Genomic DNA, 20388 nt, shown 5'->3' with positions numbered 1-20388 from the left:
CCCTCTTGTCTTGCATCCTACTGCACTCCCTTTTTTGCATTAGGCTAGGACTGGGGAGGGCAGCTAAGAGAGAACTAGAAAAACTCCTCAAATGCAAAGATGTATCACTGAACACTGAAGTCAGGATAGTTCAGACCATGGTATTCCTGATCTCTATGCATGGATGTGAAAGTTTAACAGTAAAAAAAGCGGGTAATAGAAAAATCAGCTCATTTTAAATGTGGTGGTGGAGGAGAGCCTAGTGCATAGACTGCGAAAAAGACAAATAATTGGGTGTTAGAACAAATTAAACCAGAACTGTCACTAGAAGCTAAAATGATGAAACTGAGGTTAACACACTTTGGACACATCATGAGAAGACATGATTCACTAGAAAAGACAATAATGCTGGGAAAAACAGAAGGGAGTAGAAAAAGAGGAAGACCAAACAGATGGATTGATTCTGTAAAGGAAGCCACAGACCTGAACTTACAGGATCTGAACAGAGTGGTTTATGACAGATGCTACTGGAGGTCACTGATTCATAGGGTCGCCATATGTCGTAATCAACTTGAAGGCACATAACAACAAACAGCTGGTCTTGATCCTGTAGCTTCATCCTTTGTTGTTTAGCTAAGCTTATTTAGCACCCCTCCTCAAACTTTAAAAAACTAAATCTTATGATGGTACTCACCTCTGAATCTTATGTGCAGACTCTGTATCCACTCACTTTCACCACCACTAAAGTGCACTAAAGTGTACTGATTCCAACTCAGCTGTTGAGAGGTAGTAGTCAAGCAAAGAAGCAGGCAGGCTGTTGATTTGGGATCATGAATTCATTGTATAGTGGACAAGTTGCTGCCTCACTAGTCTTAGTTTCCATGGGAATAATAATGGTCAACTTCATAAAGTTTATGGTGAGACTACCTGCCTTTTCATTGCAACGTGACTGTTAAAAAGTCCTCTAGTGTTAGTGCTTCATAATTGCTGCATTGTAATCTTATGGATATCTCAATATGAATTTAAATCATGAGTTGACAATGGCACACATTCACTAATACACAATACATGCGGATCCATTCTTAAATTCTGGAGGGATATGGATATCCACCACTGTGTGAAGATAGGTGTGGCTAGAATTATGTTTGGTAGTGGTAGTACAGCTAAATTAATATTGAACCCATTTACAAGAATAGCTTGAGATAGCTTTTTACCACCAGTGGACTACAAAACAACAGCCACATTTTCAGCTAGGGTTGCCACCTTTTTCAGATAGGAGCTGTTGTTCCTTTAACAGCTACAAAACATGCAAATATTCAACAGATAAAATTTCCATTAGTTTCATTGCCAGGAAAAACATCACCTATTGAATTCCTGCCCATCATACAGGCTAGGTGCAGGAACTCTGATAACAAGTAACCCTATAAATCCAACCTGAGAGTAAGAATTTATAAATTTGATTTAACAAAACAAACAACATTGCTAAAATTCCCCAAAGCGGCAATCCTTCCTACTTGGAGATAATCCCCACTGAATTTAAAGCCCAAATATAGGCACATTTACTCGAAAGTAAGTTTCAAGAATAGTGTTTAGGAATACGATTGCAGCCTTCACTTACTTCCGAGAAACACATATAGACTCGGGCAGTACCAGTTTCTGTCGTATTCTAGAATTCTTCGTCTTTCCTAAACTCCCTCTGCTGAACAGGGCCTATAACACCGTGGCATAGGACACAGAAATACATTTGCACAGAGCAAGTGAATTTACGACAGTTTCCTTAAAAGCACATCACAACCCCTCCTCTCTATGATTGCGGTTCGACATTCACTAGCAGTTCTTTGTCGAAGCCACCTTTGCAGCTCCTCCATCGCCCCTTCCCATCTATAAGAAAGAAAGAAAGAGAGGCGGCGATGGACTATCCGCGTTAGTCTTCTCTGTCTCTGCACCATTTTAGGCCGGGTCCTAGATACGGTGAAAAGGACGTCCCCAAAACAATCTGATCTCCTCCTTGCAATACTTATTCTATTACTCTTACACAACCAGCGACTGCCCTCCTCCCCCACCTTTGCAAGCATTTGACAGAAGGACGAGTCACGTGGCGGCCGGAAAGCGTCTCTTTGCGACCTCAATGACAGGCAAAATGTGCGACAGCCGCTTGCAAGGCAGGGAGGAAGCTGCTGTAGAGCCTCCTCTCCTTTTTTAAAGGAAGGGCTGACTGCTGCCTTGCACCCTTCAGATTCGAAGTCGTTCTTTCCCCTCTCTCTAATAGCTGGGGCAGTGGATCCTAGAAGAGGGAATATATTTGGGGAGCAGCTCTGCGGGACTGGCTGAGTTTGGAGTTTTAGATGAGATCTTAGTCTCCTTTCTCTTTCCTCTCCCCCCCCCTCAACCCCAACTCCCTTGAGCCCAGTTCTCGCCAGCAGCAACCTCCAGGTGCACAGTTCAGACAGGAGGAGGGGACACTACCGGCTGCAATGGCGTCCAACATGGATAGAGAAATGATTCTGGCTGATTTTCAGGTAAATTTCAAATTCCACCACCTCCACCACTGCCATATTATAATCACAATCTCTCTCTTTTAATGGGTTCCCTTTCTCCCTGTTTCTCTGCTTTCTGTGCTTTTGTGGGAAGAGTTTAGCTCGGAAATTGTCAGTCATGCTTTCAAACAGTAGTGGAATAACAGGAACAACAACAATCTTGAAGCTGTTTATTCTTTGAATCCAGTTTTCAGTAATCCAAGGGATATGAATAATAATAATAACAATAATAGTAACTCCCTGCTCCACTTATAAACAAGGCATTTTTCTCTGTTCTTTACAAAGAAAAATCGCCTCAGACAAGTACATATGTCTCTGTTTTTTCACTTTATTTTTTATTTAAGTTTGTATCCTTATGTCCCTGATTAATTCTGACCATCCCTGAAAGCTTTTAGTAATAAATTGCAATGGGCAGGAAATAAGATGCTAACATTCCATGGGTCCATACCTGTTTCATATTGGGATATGAGAGGAAAGATGTTAAGGAATGGGGCAGGGGTAGAAAAGGCATCTGGAATATGAAAGTACACTAATGCACTTCCCACTGAAATGAATTTTTAAAACATCATGGGATGTATCTTTGATTCAAAGAGATATTTAGTACTTCTTTTAAGAGGTTGATTTTATCCACTGAGTATTGTTTTGTGATATTTTGATACATGATCCTCATAATTTCAGTTAATAAGGTATTCTCCTCACTTATTTCCTTTCTGAGGAAATTTGCCAACATGAACTTGTACTGAGTCCATAAGATACAATCCAAAACTGAAATATGTATATAATTAGAAAAAAACTGTATTCGCTTGCATCATGCTTGTCCATAGGTATTGGGTTCCTATACAGGTACCATGTATTTATATAATACTGAAGGATGTACATGGTGAACACAGTTGTAAGGACTTCTAAATACTCCCAGGCTAAGGCTAAGGCTAAAACCTGGTATCTTATTAAAAGTGTGCCTCTAGTAATTAAAAAAAAAAGTATTTTCACTTTTGTTTTTCTGCACATGTTTCTAAAAACAATAGTCAAGAAATATTTTATTTTTTCATAAAAAGTTGAATGGGTACATATTCAATGTGTAATATTACATATCTCATTGCAGTACGAAAAATGTAAATACTTAAATGAAAATCTAATTTTATGATTGGCATCTTAATACTAAATAAATTTACTAGCATCATTATCATCAGAAGGGCTTTTAAAGAAGATGAGTGAAATCTATTACACATAAATATATGACAAGGCTGCTGTCTTAGGCACCCATACTTGCATGTAAGCCCCATTGAATCTACTTCTAAGTAAGCCTGCATCAAATTAGACTGCATGTCCCATTGAAACTGCTTAGGATCAGAAGCCACTCAGACACACATATATACTTAAACATTTTAAACAAAAACTCAATGGAAATGGCTTTTTAATGTTAAGAAACCATTATTACATTAATAAAATAACTATTTGTGTAAGATAATACGCAAGTTCAGTTTTCATATTCACATCATATTAAAAGGTTCTACTATAATAACTTTTGTAGGGTCAGAAAGTTGCTAATTATATTGGGAAATCTTCAGTTTCACTCACTGATATTCCTTGTTCTGCCTGAGCAGGGGAATTCTGATCTTGCTCTACCAACTTGGTCCTGAGCTTCTGATTCAAGTTAACTTTTGAGGTATATTTTAATAAAAATGTATTTGAATGACTGCTTGTGGAGACATTGTCTGCAAGGAATTTAAAACTCTAGTTAAATGTGTTGACAAGCTGTAAAGAGAAATGTTTTATAAATTGACAAACAGGCCTACCTATATTTCATTTTAGTTCTTCAGTTGGTAAAACTCGAGCATTGTTGAGTGAGCTGCAATCCTCCTTAACGTATGCATTGTATTTTTGGGTCAGAGCTACTGTAGTGTAGGAAGTTTAAAACTTCTTTCCCCTGCTGTAACTCTGATTTTGTCAGATATTTACATGTGATTTTAGATCAACAATGATGGCTCAGAATTGCCTTAGGTATAGTTCTGAGTTCATAACTTGCTGAGATTAATAGCAGTTTATTATTTAGAATTATTTCATAATATTTTATTCATTTTTAATTGCTTAAATAACTATTTTGTGTAATATTGTTGCAGATACATTTTACTAATTCTCAGAACTGATTTGGACTGATAGGTCATCAGTCCTATTTTTGCAGAATGTGAAACTACAAAGTAATAACTTTCCCAAGGTCATCTAGACTTCAGCCCTAAATAACTCAATTACAGCGTAGTCCAGCTCATATTTACACTGGGCTGAAGGGAGTTGGATCTGGTGGACCCCGGCTGAGCTGGAAGGGTCTTGGCTTTGCCTGGCTACACTGGCAGAATCCCCTCCGCCATGGCAGAGCTGGGACCCTGCTGGCTCAATCCAGTCAAAGGGGTGCTGGCAGAAACTGGTGTAAGGCCTGAAAAAGGGGTGTTCCGGGGGGGTGTTGGAAGAGAGGCTGAGGGACTTATGCAGCATCCATCTTCTGTTCAGAGCGCTCCTGCGGGTCCCAATCCGGGCTAAAATTACGCCGAGACAAAGGTTGGTCTGAGAAAATAATTCTAATGCAAGTCAATGGGAAGTGCTTACTGACCAGTAGGGGTATTCATGAGAGCTGCCTTTTTCTTTTTCGTTTGTGTGTGCAGCTGCTGGCGGAGCTGATGTTCCGCTGGTCCGGCAGTTTCCTACCAGCTCCTCTTCTGCTGGAACCCATTCCACTGGCTTTCCATGAATTGGATTGCTCTGTTATTTTCGTGTAAGCTCCATTGACTTCTAAGTTTGTTTAACTAGGACTGCAGCCTTCTTGAATCTATCAACCTATGCATACTTACCTGGGAGTAATTCCCTTTAATTCAGTGGGACTTACTTCTGAGTAGACATGTGTAACTGTGCTCCAAGTGACCTAAAGTGGGAGCTGAATTCAGGTCTTGGTACATTATTCTACAAGCTGACTACAGCAGGGCTTGATCTTATGCCTTGGATGTTATTTTGATGTGTGTTTAAATTGCTGTATTTGTACATATGTAAATTGAGATTTAAGTGCTGTATCTTGCACTTGTTTTGTTCTACAACTTCTAGGATTAGCATGTGACTTCTTTTGCCATGTGCTACAAAAAAATCTCAGCATTCCTATATCTGTTCTTGACTGAACAAGGAATGTGCTGAGTTAATGCTGTGGCTGTCATTTGTAAATAGTGTGCACAACTGAAATACATTTTTGCTGTTTCATGTCCTTTGTGCAAACTGCTATTTTCACAGTGCAAACCTATTTAGACGCAGTGCATGTTTCCTTAGAAGCCCCACTGAGCTATGTCTGATAATCTCAAATTGTCTTGTTAATATTTTTCCACCTATACAAGCTTTTATTTATAGACAAGTGTTTTTTTAAATATTGTAAAGTATCTCAGATATGGAACTACTTGAATAGAGTAGCCTAACTATGCATAGCATGCAAATGTGACCAGGAACAATTCAAGATGGAAAACCTCTTTCCCACACGAATGCAGCCAATATGAAAAAAATATTAAAAAACACAACTAAATACTTTCTTTTTCAGAACGATCAGTGAAATGATGTTACATTATATGGATGTGAATTCTAAATTTGTCCTCTAAAACATTATTTTCTTTGGTTGCATCACAACTGTCTACACACTATTTCTAAACCCAAATAATAGAACTATTAGTGGTTTATTTTCAACTTTTTAATTTTGCTTATTTGCAATATGGTAAAAATACATGTTTAGATAATTTTAAGGTGCAGAAGCCTACAGCTCTATCTCTAGCAATGAGTGTACTTAAAATTGTACTTTGGTATATTTATGAATAAACATTTACATTTTATTCAAACAGTACCATTTTATATGTTAACTTGTTCTGTTAGTCTGCAGTATCATATGCACTTACCTGGGAATAAGTCACATTTGAACTCAGTGGGACTGACGTCTGAGTAGGTATGGACAGGATTACGCTGTAAAGAGCCTAAATTTGATAAGTCAGTTTTTGATATATTTCCTCTTACCGCTGAAATTCTATCCCACTGACTTTATCTGAAGAGTTTTAAATACATATGTAACTCTCCACTGATATCAATAGGATTTAAAAGTGGATTACTTTGGCTTGTTCATGCCATTCATCTCTGAAGATTACTATGGGATTTAGCTTTCATCGGAGATGTGGTTCCAAAAGGATTTCTTTTGTTTAACGCCATAACTGGCAGATTTGGGAATTTGGAAAAAGAAGCAAGATCTGGGCCAGCTTTCTTATGACTAGCAGGCTTGATAAAACTGTATTCTGAGATACAATCTTTATTTGTCCTCCTATTTGAGAGCAGAATATGCTTTCCTTGGGTTCCATCTGCACATACATAGATTCCTAGGTTGGTTATGTTTTGGTTTTGCCAACCAGTGTTGTTTGGTTTGGGTTGGTCACCTGAGTCATATCCTTAAGCACATGACCTGTTAAATCTGAATAGCAGACTGGAATGATCACTGGTGTAATTGCTTCACTACAGTCAATGACCAGTTGGGAATTGTGTTAGTGCAAGATCATCCTGTGCCTCTGTGTTTCTGCTTAAGACCACTCTATGTGGGACTGCCCTTGAAGATGACTTGGAAACTTCAACTGGTCCAAAATGCAGCAGCCAGATTATTGGCTGGGGTTCCTTTTAGAAGGTGCTCATGTCAGTGTTTACAGCCTTAAACGATTCAGAGACCATCTCCTTTCCTATAGACCCCTTTGGGTGTTAAGATCAGCAGATGGGGCCTTCTTGGTAGTTCTGCCACTCTCAGAAGTTTGGGGGAAGGCAGCCTGGGAGAGAGCTTTCTCTGTGGCAGTCCCTAAGCTGTGGAATTCATTCCCTACAGAGGTGCATCTGGCACCTTTGCTATACAGTTTTCAGCAAATGCTAAAGACGCACCTCTTTACCCTGGCCTTCGGCTCCTGAGAGGTACAGTATGTTTTCAGAACTCACCCTATTATTGTGACCGAAATGTGTTTAAATTCTTCTTAGTATTGTATTTCAGAATTTGTAACCAACCCTGGGACCTATTGGCGAAGGGCACGCAATAAATATTATTATTATTACCTGAGATACTTGATAATTCCTCTTACAGCTACCTGACATGTTGGAAATTGACAAATGGATTAATTTCCTCCAACCTGCTACCATGTTCATTCAATTCCATTACTTCTTTTGGTATGAGGAATGATCCACAAAGAGATACAGTCCTGTGAAAGTGTTCAGTAAATCAGTAACACGTCACTTTCAGAATGGATGACAAACATTTTTTGTAATTCAGTGACACTTTGACATGGGTGTCTGCTTTACATGGCGAATATAAAAATAAAGACTTGGGTGAAGTTATATTAAGGTAGATTACTAATCCAGTAATGTTTTACTTATAGCACTTTTGCAAATGATTGGTATTGCTGTCATCTGTTTTTATAGCATGTTCTGAGTGTGTACTGCCCCTACAGCTGTGTACCTTCAAAGGGTATAGGTCTGGCCTGGCATAAGAGGTGCTTGCTACAGCATTGTCGTAATCCATGGCATGATGATAGCAACTTGTGTTTGTTTAAAGATATAGTTGCTGGTGCTGACCTGGAGTGAAGCTGAGCAGTGTTTTGGTAAGAGAGTCTGGGAGGCTCCTATTCAGCACTTCCTTTGGAGTAGCAGGTCAGGGAGTTCAGCTGAGATCAAAGGAAAGGGTTGTTTTGCTTCTCCCTAGTTACTGTAAGTGGTTTCCTGGTTTGTTGTTTGTCCCACCTGCATCCCTCTTTTTGCTCCTAAACTGCACTTTTTGTAGGGGAGTTCTTGAAATGCTTAGGTGATCTGCAGCTTTGTGGAACCTCACATTAAAAAACAAAACAAAAACCCATGCTATCTAAAAATGGCACCTTCACAAGTCACTGTAACAACACCAAATTTCAGTAGTTTATTTTCTGGATATGATAAATTCTCTATACAAAATTGAATTTTGTTACTGTAAAACAGGGGTAGGAAATATTTTCCAGCCTGAGGTCCGCATTCCCTTATGAGCAACCTTCGAAGGGCTGCATGCGAGTGGTGGGTGGGTCCAGAGGCAAAAGTGGACAGAACAACAGATGTGACTTTTACCTTTGTACAATAGGCTATGTTTTGGCCATGCAAATGTCGGAGGCTTTTACACGCATGCATACCCCCTCATCCATCCAATCAAGCAAGTGGCATTGTCATAGTTCAAGGACACATTTTAGCCAGGCAAAAACATTCTTGTGTGTGTGTGTGTGCGCGCGCGTGCGTATCCATGTGTGTATGTGTAGAAGGGCCAGAGAGGGTGTGGCTTGGAGAGAGAGGATGTGGTGTGAGGAGGGGCATGTGATTAATGGGGAGTATTGAGGGCAGGATAGAAAGGCCAGGAGGTTTTCCACCTCTGCTGTAAAAAAAATTTTGATTACCTCTGACAGTTGTCTGTGAGTGCCTGCTATGGAGAATTCAATGACTCTGCAGGAATAGTAGATGTATTTTTATTGTTGTGAAAAGAACATTAGGGAGTTTACTTCTGCCCCTCTGTCACAGGGCATCTTGTATTCATCTTAATTTATTACATGTCGTACCTTCACATCTGGTGTGGTGCACTTTGGTTGTCTTTTCCTCATGTTAAATCACAGCCTTTAAAACCTTTCTTATGTCAAGTGACATAAGAGACTAATATTCACTTGGTTGGTGGCATCTCCAGCACCCATATAGGTGGAGAGTATTCTTGTGAGCCAGGCTATGATAGCTGCAGTTCTGCCCATATTTTATGTGACAAAATGCAGTGACATTATTATGCCACACACCATGAGAACACTTTGATTAGAAAGTATACAAATCCTTTTTAAAAATGCTAATTTTGATTAAGGAAGTACGGAGGTTACTGCACTTGAAAAGGACCCATTTCTCCAACGTTATTGTTGTTATTAGAATCTATTACCCACCCTTCACCCAGAGGTCCCAGGGTGGGTTACAACTATTTTAAAATACATAATTAAAACAGTTTAAAAAAACCTATACAACTCCCATTGGTGAGGACTAGTACTCCCTTATATCATTTATTAGGAATTAATCTCCAACCAAATACTATACCCTACAATCAGAGCTTGGAAAAGTTACTTTCTTGAACTACAACTCCCATCAGCCCAATCCAGTGGCCATGTTGGCTAGGGCTGATGGGAGTTGTAGTTCAAAAAAGTAACTTTTCCGAGCTCTGCCTACAATAACAGCAGATTGAATGACAAGGTGACATCCAGTCTTTTCCCTTGCCCAGGAAGAGCAGGTTAAATGTAAATGAGAATTCAGTGCTCTCTCATTTCCTTGCCCAGGCAAATGGGATGTCAAAACACCAAGGATCACTTCATGCAATTTTCTAATTCCTTTAAAAAATACATTCTTTTTATTTGTTTTTATTTTAAAAGAAAACCTTGCATTGAACCATAATATACAAAAGTATCATTCCATTTGATGTTGTTATATGCCTTCAACTCGATTACAACTTATGGCGACCCTATGACTCTTTTTTGAATATATTCATAGGGTTTTCATGGTAAGAGGTATTTGGAGGTGGTTTACCATTGCCTTCCTCTAAGCCTACCACACCCGGTATTCCCAGGCGGTCTCCCATCCAAGTACTAGCCAGGCCAGACCCTGCTAAGCTTCTGAGATCAGACGAGATCAGGCATGTTCAGGGTAGTATGGCTGTAGGCGTTCCTCCCACAAATATACCCAAATAATATTCAATACTAATTCCTTGATGCTCTGGAAACTGCCTCCTCTTCTGTGATTTTCAACAGAAACCACAGAGCATTGTGAATACAATGTTAAGAAAAATGCTTTCAGTCCCAAACGTACAATGGGAAGGGGGAGATCTCATTATGCTACCTAGATTGCTTAGGTCCCCTGCATGTTGGAGGGAGAGTAATGTATTACCCTCCCTCCATCCCAGAAAAATTGTTATCTACCTTGTCCATTGAGAAGGTTTAATGTCATGGAAACTTCAGCTACTACCCTCAGTCTCAAAATATCACTGGTAGGCCAATCTGTTCTCACTGATTACACTTGGGAGGGCTGCTCTACACTGTTGTAGTTTATTCCATTGTGATATCTAGAGCTGTTATTTGAATTCCCTGTCAAATTTTTCATTGGGAAAGACCTACAACTGTAGGGGCATCTCAAAGTAATTAAATACTAGTGTGAACAGAGCCTCAGATAGAAACTTTCAGAGGTATAGTTGTAGGATTTTTTAAAAATGAAGCAACTGGTTTGAATACATTTTAAGAGTGCCCCCTGAATAACAGACACACTAATTCAAAGCAATTCTGCTTCTTTATAAAATATTTTCCCCTTGCTGTTACAAAGGGGACAAGCATATGGAGAGCATCAGTTCAGCATGGCCTTTGGTTTTTATTTAATCAACTTCTGTTTCTTCTTATTTTCTAATGGAAAAGTTGCAGTTGGGAGTTATAAGAATTCCATTGCAAACAGGAGTATAAATACCAAGTATAAGTGGCACCGTTAAATACGGTTTCATGAAGATTTGTTGCTAATGGAGAGCGACTGAAGAGTAATGAACATATGTTTCTTTGCCAACACACTTCTGAATGCTATTCAGCAGCAGAAATATAAGTTGTTGCTGGCCTTCACCAATGCAGGAGGAGCAGGTGGTGGGGAAGCGTGATGGGCGCTTTTCACTTCAGATTGTATTCAGGATGTAAGCCTGTGCATATATACCTGAGAGAAAGCCCCACTGACTGCAGTGGGACTTTCTTCTGAGTAAGCATGCATAGAATTGCCCTGTCAGTGTAATTTAGATTTTTCTTCCTATGTTCTCCTCTGAGCTAAGGAGAGTGACCCAGTTCAGTATTCTGCATGGGCTCCATAAATGCCCATAATGGGTCAGAGGAACTGTGAAAAAATGTTCGAGAAATCTTAATCCGATGTTATCTTGATGTCCCTTCCAATAGGTTAAAGAGGCCCAGTTTGTTCAGCGCTATTTTCCTCATAGAAGGAACAGATATTTTCTGTTTTGTTTCTTGATATTTGTTTTATATTGAATTTGCTTTTTATTTTGAGTACCTAGTGTGGAAAGGTGGGGCATACAGCTAATAAAAGAATGGTGGGGATACTTCTAGCTGCAGATGACAAGAACGGAACCTGGGACCTAGTATAAGGCAGCTCCTGTGTTACTTCCTGAGTCAGACCATTGGTCTATCTAGCTCAGTATGGTCTACATTGACTGACAGTGGTTCTGTCTGCATAGCAGATGCTTTACCATTCAGCGATGTCGCTTTTCAAGACCTTCTGCTTGTAAAGCCGACAATCGAGATATAGCTCCTTGCATGTCAGTTGCTTTTCTTACAATCTGCATCCCATCCTTTTAACCAGGAAGGAAATGTAACAGTTGTGGTTAATAATATGCATAGGTCCGAGTTCAGTGAACATTTGGTGACAAATGCGTCAGATACTCTTTGGGTAGTCTATAAAATGGGAACAGTAATTTTCCTGTGAAATATTATTGTCTGAAGGGATAGGTTTCAAGATGGCAAAGAAGGTAGATGTGTAAGGCATGAGCTCCTTGCTGTATACACAAAAATCATATGTCTGAATGAATGACAAGGGATTGTAAATTGTGCATATAGAAGGTGCTGTGTAGATATTTATTTATTATTTGATTTATATCCTGCCCTTCCTCCCAGCAGAAGTCCAGGGTGGCAAACAGAAGCACTAAAAACATTTTAAAACATCATAAAAACAGACCTTAAAATACATTAAAACAAAACAACTTTAAAAACATTTTTTAAAAAAAGCTTTCAAAACATCTTTTAAAAAAGGGTTAAAAACATTATTAAAAAACATATTAACAAGCAATTCTAACACAAGTGCAGACTGGGATAGGTCTCAACTTAAAAGTCTTGTTGAAATATTTGATAATAGTCAGTCATACTAGGCTAGCCCAGTGAACTTTACCATTATTCATTTATAAGCAAGGTGAGTAGCAAGCAGCTGCCTATTTTTCTTTGCCATTTTGCACTAGAATCTAGTTGTTTGTGAGTAGTTAATGTTTAAGTTTCAGATGTCATTAAATGGTTCCTGATATAAATAGCTGTGTCCTGGCTTTATGTGGTGATACCTTAATTTTTAAAGAATTAATATTTGTTGGGAGACTTCTTCAGCTGAACCCTTTTCCTTCCTCATTTTAGGCTTGTACTGGTATAGAAAATATTGATGAAGCTATCACCTTACTTGAACAAAATAACTGGGATTTAGTGGTAAGTACTTATTTTTTCTGTCTTTCATGATTATCATGTTCAGTCCAGTAGCAGGCGGTGTGGAGCTATGCCACTTACCTGACTTCTTCTGCTGAGTCACTGCTGCATATTGGGATAGAGGGGGAAGGACGAGGTTGGCGTGGTGCAAATGCACTGGCAGAGCCGATTGAGTGCTCCTGCTTGGTGCGTTTGGACTGTGCCGACCTCGCCCCACCCCCTCTCTGTCCTAGTATGTAGCAGCGACTCAGCTAGAGGGAGGTCAGGTAAGCAGTGAAGCCCCACCATGCCATCTGCTACTGCTTCTGTCTAAGGGAGTATAATCTTGATAGCCTTTTCAAAACAGCATTTAAATAGTACTATAAAATAACATGCGGTAGGGGTAAGCTTTGGAGCATCCACGCTCTGCTATGCTACTTTTAGGATTAGTGGCAGAAACTTCAAGATTCAAACTGCAGAAACATGAATCCATTTCCTGGCTTCTGTTCATGTAGATTGAGGGTAAGAGATGCTGAGGGAGCTTAATGATGGTACAATTTGTTTCCTACTGACTGATGAGGTCAGATCACTAAGGAGTGGGTCGTGTAGGGACTGTTCTGTGTTCTACCTTGGCAATTGACAGCAATGGAACCACTAGGCCCCAGCAGAAAGGTTTTAGTAGGAAAGAGGGTAAATCCAGGAAAAATGGCAGGAATTCCATTGTGCCTAGTCAGAAAGTGAAAACTAGCATTTCAAAAGATCAACCTGTTCCTTTTAGTGTAGTGTAATATGCCATCCCACTTGCAAAGCCCTCTTTTGTAGGATGTGATAGGGAGCATTTCTTCAGGGAGGGGGACAAATACTACATATTTCTGAGCTGTGGGGGCTTACTGGGATGAGCTGGTAGCATTCCCCCCATTTCCTTTTTTAAAAAACATGGTTTGGCTGGTATAAGCAGCAGTAGCTGCTTGTTCCACAGAATGGGCAGGCACATTGAAAACCCTGCTCTGAGTTACTGTGGAGTGGGTTTCTGCTATTTTTGGGACTTGAAGGAGAAACTCTCCTACAGAACACAGTGACTTGGATATATATGAGAAAAGGTGGTCTCTTGAGTAATCTGATCCTGAGCTATATAGGGACCTTATGTGTTAGTACGAAAACCTTAAACTTGGTGTGGTAGGAGATTGTCAGCCAGTGCCAATTCCATAGACAAGGTAGTAGCTTGCCCTCACAAGCAACCTAGCTGCTGTTTTCTGCACTAGCTGAAGCCTCCAGACCATCCTCAAGGGTAGCCCTGCATAGAATGCATTGCAGTAATCCAACCTTGAGGTTACCGATGCATGATGGACAGACATCTGTGGTCAAGCTGTCCTTCTTGGGTAAAGGCTGTAGCTGTCTGACCAACCAAGGTGGGTAAAAGGCACTCATAGCCACCAAGGACACTTGCACCCTCTAGTGACAGAGCTGGATCTAGGATCACCCTCAGATTATGCACTTGTTCCTCCAGTGCAACCACATCCAGGGCAGGCAACTTCCTGGACCTGGGACCCATTCGCTCACAGAGCCCCCTTCTTGCCAGGATTCAGTTTATTAGCCCATCTCTAGCCCATCCAGGGTCTTATCAGCCACTCCTGATTCAAGTTTACAGAGAAAGAGTTGGGTACCATCAGTGTACTGATGGCACCTCACTCCAGATCTCCTAACGACAACTCCCAATGGCTTCATGTAGATTTTTAATAGCACTGGAAACAATGTAATGCTCTGCAGTACCCCATAGCTCAAGGGCTGGGGGCTCACCCAATGCTACCTTCTGGAACCATCCCTGGAGATAAAAGAAGAACCATTGCAAAAAAAGTCCCCCTAATAAGTTCCAAGAGGACACTATGGTCCAATGGTATCAAAAGGTAATGAGAGATTGAGCAGGAGCAGCAAGGTCTCCCCCTATCCCTCTGCTGATAAAGGTTTTCCATCAGGGCAACCAAGGCTGATTCAAGTCCTGAATCCAGGTTTGAACCCAGACTAGAATGGGACTAGATAATTAGTTTTCTCCAAGAATGCCTGCAACTGTGCCACCATGACCATCTTGAGTAACTTGCCAAAATATTTGTGACCTGGTGGTAGTTGTTAAATAACATTCAGTCCAGGGTGTTGTTTTTTCCCCCCAAGACTGGTTATACTACTCCCTCCTTCAAGGCAGCAGGGCACCGTCCCCTTGTGCAAAGACTAATTCACCACATCCTGGACCCACCCAGTCATCCCCCCCCTCTAGCATTTATCAGTCATGAAGGGTAAAGGTGAAGAGGGCATTTTGTTAGGTGCATACTCAGGATGTAGCATTATTCCAGAGGCATTGTTGGGTGGAGATGGAAGTCTCCATGTTCACATACTTCTTTCTAAAAATACACAATTTAACTGTAGGCATCAGTATTGTTTTCTGATTTTGATGCTCTGTTCTTGATAGAATGCCATGACTTGTGTTTCTTGTATTGAATTACACCATGCTTTTGTAGTAGTCTGAGGGCTGTTGTGTAAGTGACAATATACAAGAGTGTGAATTTCCAGGAGATTGTATTATTTAACCCCCAAATAAGTGGGTGTGCTATGGGATGGAGGGGAAGGGAAGCTTAAGCTGAGTTGTTTAAAATCCTGTAATAAAAGTGTCTCTGAACCCAGGGCCAATCCCACAGCTACTTACTGGCAGTACATAACTCCACCAAGTGCAGTCTGGAATCTGGGGATTCACAAAATATACAAACCTCTTGGTCCTTAAGAACAATTACTGGCATGGTTGTGTTCAGTATTGAATAGATTATTGTTAAGACCAGTTTTTTCAGGCACATAGTGAAGGATGATGTGTTTGGCAAGTGCATGAGTAAACATGAGTTTATTTATTTATTTATTATTTGATTTATATCCCGCCCTTCCTCCCAGCAGTTTAACAAAGCACTGTTTCTCATAAGATAGACCTAGGGTTTTGAGAGGGTCAGTAAGCATTGTAACAATCTGTTTTCTACTGCAGTCAAATTTTCAGCAATTTATATGCAAAATTCCTTGCCAAAGCTCCTCAAAATTAGATTATCATACCAATAAAGGGAAGATGTTTTCTTGGGTAAGTGGAAGGTTAAAAGTTGGGAAATGCAGAGTGGGTCTAATACATCACACATTACAATTGGCAGCATGAAGGTAATGGCCAACTGGTCTGGATCTGTTTTCTTTAAACTTTTTATTGAAAAGCTGGAAATGTATCAAAACATACAAATGTGCAGTAAAAATATATGAAATTAAAGAGTGAAGGGTTTTATCCAGACTAAGTTACTGAATTTCTTTTCTACTGAAAACAATGAGAGACATGATTTAACTTCCCACTGATTTTAATGAGAGCTAAGTTCAGCTAGCTTTTTGTTGGATCCAGGCTAAGGACAGTATCCAGTGAAATAGTTCCATTAGCACAAGGATTTCCACTTGCACAATTGAACTTCCCCTCTCACTGCACCCTCTTCTAAGAGGGTTGCTGGAACTCCCAGAACAGATTTAGGGGGCACACAGGAAGTTCTATCACACAGCTAGAACTACATTGTTGGATAATGCCCTGTTTTTATAAGAACAAGATTTGTGACCATCGCAGCACTCATGTAAAAAATAAATAAAATCATGCTACCATTTTCCATCCAAGTATGAATTTTCTTTTGTTTCTGATAACTTTTGCACTTCTCCCCCTGAGAATTGCTGGGTGAGCTATTTAATTTTTTCTCTCAATAACTAATTTTGTGGTATTTCCTCCACAGTAGAGCCAGGATGTCTTTAACTAGTTCAGTGTTTTTCAAACTGTGGGCCAGGCCAGCAGAGAGCCCCACACTGCAGCCTGCCCAGCACCTCCTTGCCCACACATCCTGCTTCCAACTGCTGCACCAGCAACTCTCCACATGTACAGTGCATAGGCATGCGTGGGAGCAAGCGTTGGTTAGAGAGTGATCCTGTAGTGTGCAAAGCTGGAGAAACAGAAGGAAAGATGAAATGGACAGCAGGTGGCTTGAGTGTGACGGAGAGGGAAAAGGGGTGGTCAGACTGAGGGAGAGGGAATAAGGCACCCAGGGGTGCTGCTCCTCCTTCTGGCCTCTCCCCTTCACATACTCATACCTTCTCACCCCAGTCCTCCTCCTGATCCAAGAGGCCTCTCTTAGCTGACTCAAGACGACAGCTGCCTTCTCCACTTCAGAAGAACAACCTGGCATTGGACAACTGCCAGGAACTGGACAGCCACTGTGTGTATCTGCATGTCCATTCTGAGTGGGTAGGAAAGAGAAGGTGGAATTAAATGAGGAGGTTAGGGGATCAGAGAAGGAAGAGCCTTGGGCAAGAGGGTGCATTGCAGGGAAGCAGAAAGAGATAAAAAGTTAATATTTTTTAATTATAATAACAAAAATAATAATGAACTGGAAATAGAGTAAGAGGATGAGAGGAAAGCTGTTACAGGAAAAAGTAAACTTGATAGATTGGAGCAGGGATGAAGAATTTATACCCCCTCTATAAATTACAGTTTAAGTGTGAAAGGAGGAGGGGAGATGAAATGAGACGAGATGGAGAGGCATATAAAATAAAAAAGCCATTTCAACTTAGAGATTCTGGATCAGCAAATTCTAAAATGGGAGGCCTCCCCATGATAACTCCAGATCTAAAGTCAGAACTTGAGGAAATCTGAACTATAGAACCCTGTGCCATAATGATATTGCAGTGACAAATAATGTATCAATTTCTGAAGAGGGATTAGATATCAATAAAAAAATCAGTAGATGCCAGCTGTTCATGCCAAACTCCACCTCCATCTATTTGCATTTTGTGTCTGTATTTGCCCGTACAACTGCCATTTTGTGACTGGTGGGGCTTAGTCATTTTCAGTCCCCTCAAATGTGCCCGGAGCGAGAAAGTTTGATAATCCTTTATCTATTTCTTAATTCCACCCTAGCATTTAAGATGTATGCTTGTTGGCTTGGTTACTTCCAGACTGAGAAATATTTAATACTGTTGGCCCACTTCATCCTGTAAACTGGCTTACTTTATTTGTAGAAAGGACTATGTTTTGCCTCCAAAAGAGCTGCACAGTTTAAAGACATTTTTAGTTGTGCAGTTCATCCACTATAAGGTATCACCTAAATAATTTTCACTCTGTGCTTTAGTGTGTAGAGTAATTTTGGGGGGAAAGATATTGCCATCTTCATAAGTGACAGTTTTCCTTTTGGTATTTGGTTATACCAGTCCACTGAGGTTAATGAAAATTGTGGTAATGCTAATACTTGATGATCAAAATAGTGAGGCAGCTAGTAAAATGTAGTGAACTTGATACCCTTTTTACTTGCTTTCTGTTTTTATGGGCTTTAGCAAACAATGACTGCTGTGTTTTCGAACTCATTTCTGAAACCATGAGGGCTTGATACTTCAGAAAAAAGCAGAGATTCTCATTATTTTTTCAAAAAAAGCAACAGAATACACAAAAGGTATCTCCAGGGCCTCAGTAGCCTGGAGGTCACATGATGACCACTTTTCATCTTTACTGTTCTTGTTTTCACTATGTTTAGCTCTGAAAGAAAAGCAAATACCACTTCATATAAATGTGAGTTTAGCCTCCATCTACTCATTTGTAAACAGCATCCTTTCATTGTCGAAACTCTCCCAAGTGGTTATGATTATCTTAATTTTAAGGGTACATTTTAAAACTTGGCGCTTGCTATTTGCTGAAATGTCTGCTTTACTGCTATTTAACTTCTTTATCCTTTCTGCTGGCAGTGGTTCAAGCAACTGTGTATTTGCAGTCGGTGGTTTTGCACACCTGTAAATGTGATGGCTTGCAGCTCCTTCTGTATGTTATTTCTGAGGATCAGAAGACATAAGCTGCTCTGTGCCTTGTTTTCATAATACTTCAGTTTCATAGCTTGAATAATTTTATGGATAACCTAATAATATTCATTTCTTTTGAAAATAGAAAAATGGAGAGGACTCTTCTTGGAAGGTAGCACTTTAGGGAGGTTAGATAAATCATGTATATAAAGGAGGCACTGTTTAAAATTTTCTTTTTTCTTTTTTGAAAAAGAAGAAGAAAACCCAAATTCATAGGATTGAAAATCCACATAGGAAAATGGAAACTTTAATTTAATTTTTTTATTGGTTAGCACTCCTAGGAACAATTTGACCATGTATCTTTAAAGGACTTCAGTGCATTCTTCAGAGTTTCAATTTCAAATCTTAATTTTATCTGTCATCTGGATAACCCCTTCACTCAGATTTGTATAACTATTTGATCTTTTAGGCTAGAAAATTTGAAGCAGATTGGTTGTGGTGCTGCTACCATGATTTCCTTCTGTACTATAAGCATTCCTCCACCCTTGTGGAGTCTACCAGTTCAGTGCATCATGGAAGTGTGTTCTGAAGTCTGGCATTTCTGAGGGGCTTGACCTACCAGGCATCTTAAGGATACTCATCCTGATTCAGTGAGAGAGACCTACATGTGGAAGCAGACTTCTAATTCTGCAGCAGATATGGTTGCAGATGCAAATGTACAGCACACATTTCAGCTTCATCCAGGTCCAGTTTAACTTGTCTGAGGTGATGTTTTGATGTGAAACATTTATATTCTACCTTTGCTTCAAGGACCTCAAAATGAAGTACATGGTTATCTCCCTCACAATGTTATCCTCACAACATCCTTGTGAGATAGGTTGGGCTGAGTGATGGTGACTGGCCCAAGGTCACCCAGTGTGCTTCATGGCTGAGTGGGGATTTGAACCCTGGTCTCTCAGGTCCAGCACACCAACCACTACACTGCACTGGCTCTTGGCGCTTTGAAAATGAGTATTCCCACATCAAGCCACTAATTGGTGAACACGACTAGAGCTGGACTGGTACAGGAAAACTGCATTTCTTCTTGTTGGGTGCTGTGAAAGATTGTCATAATGGCAAGACTTCTTGAAAGGGGGAAAATCCTGATCTGTAGGTTTTGGTATCCATCCACAGATAGGTCCTGGATAATATCAAAAAGTTCTTTGGTGGGTCTCTGTCTAAAATGCCAACAATGCCCTTGGGGAATCATTTCCATAGGCCATAAAAACGAGTGTTTCTTGACCACATTAGCCCTAACGTCGTCGTCCCCCCAGTCTTGGTGGAAAAGGAATGTTTATCTCATTGGCAACATGGCCACTTTTTATTCGTAACTTTATGGCTCTCCTTGGATGGTTTAGGTGGCCTTTTAAAGCAGTTTATAGACAAACTGATAAGCGTGTGAGCCCTTTTTGAAAAAGTTGTAGTCATTAAATTTTAACAATTTAAACTGTTGCCATATGTTACTGATTAAGCATTGTTGTTGACAAGATTGCTAAATGAAAAAGCATCATTTTTATAAACATTCTGAATGAAATATAAAGCTGTTCAAGGATGTATATGCTACTCCTACCTCTACACCTGTATTTTTTGGGGAAAGATGCACTGAAGATTCTTAAAAGCAAAATGTGATGCATCATTATGACTTTGATTTGTAATAGATCTGCTCAAAATGTTGGAACTTGGGAAGGGTAAGGTAGCTGAATGAAAATGTAACTATAAATGACGGG

General features: G+C 40.0%; 2 protein-coding genes and 1 pseudogene across 4 annotated transcripts in view; 1 reads left to right on the top strand and 2 right to left on the bottom strand.

Moving 5' to 3' along the window:
• Positions 1–1995, bottom strand: part of CDKN2C (cyclin dependent kinase inhibitor 2C) — a 37799-nt gene extending 35804 nt beyond the window's left edge. The window contains exon 1 of one of the 3 annotated variants that reach the window (XM_061632945.1): positions 1598–1995. The gene's annotated coding sequence lies outside the window, so the exon portion shown is untranslated. The other 2 variants (XM_061632948.1, XM_061632946.1) reach the window with 2 other exon arrangements.
• A 111-nt stretch (positions 1996–2106) lies between these two features.
• FAF1 (Fas associated factor 1) overlaps positions 2107–20388 on the top strand; it is a 299638-nt gene continuing 281356 nt past the window's right edge. The window contains exons 1-2 of the mRNA XM_061632944.1: positions 2107–2498; positions 12746–12814. Coding sequence (XP_061488928.1) covers positions 2454–2498; positions 12746–12814 — 114 coding nt within the window. The 5' untranslated portion in view covers positions 2107–2453. The remainder of the gene's footprint in view (positions 2499–12745; positions 12815–20388) is intronic.
• LOC133388248 (5S ribosomal RNA) lies at positions 10134–10252 on the bottom strand (annotated as a pseudogene).

Source organism: Rhineura floridana, chromosome 6 (genome assembly GCF_030035675.1).
Source record: "Rhineura floridana isolate rRhiFlo1 chromosome 6, rRhiFlo1.hap2, whole genome shotgun sequence".
Lineage (NCBI taxonomy): Eukaryota > Metazoa > Chordata > Lepidosauria > Squamata > Rhineuridae > Rhineura > Rhineura floridana.
This window is presented reverse-complemented; position numbering and strand designations above follow the sequence as displayed.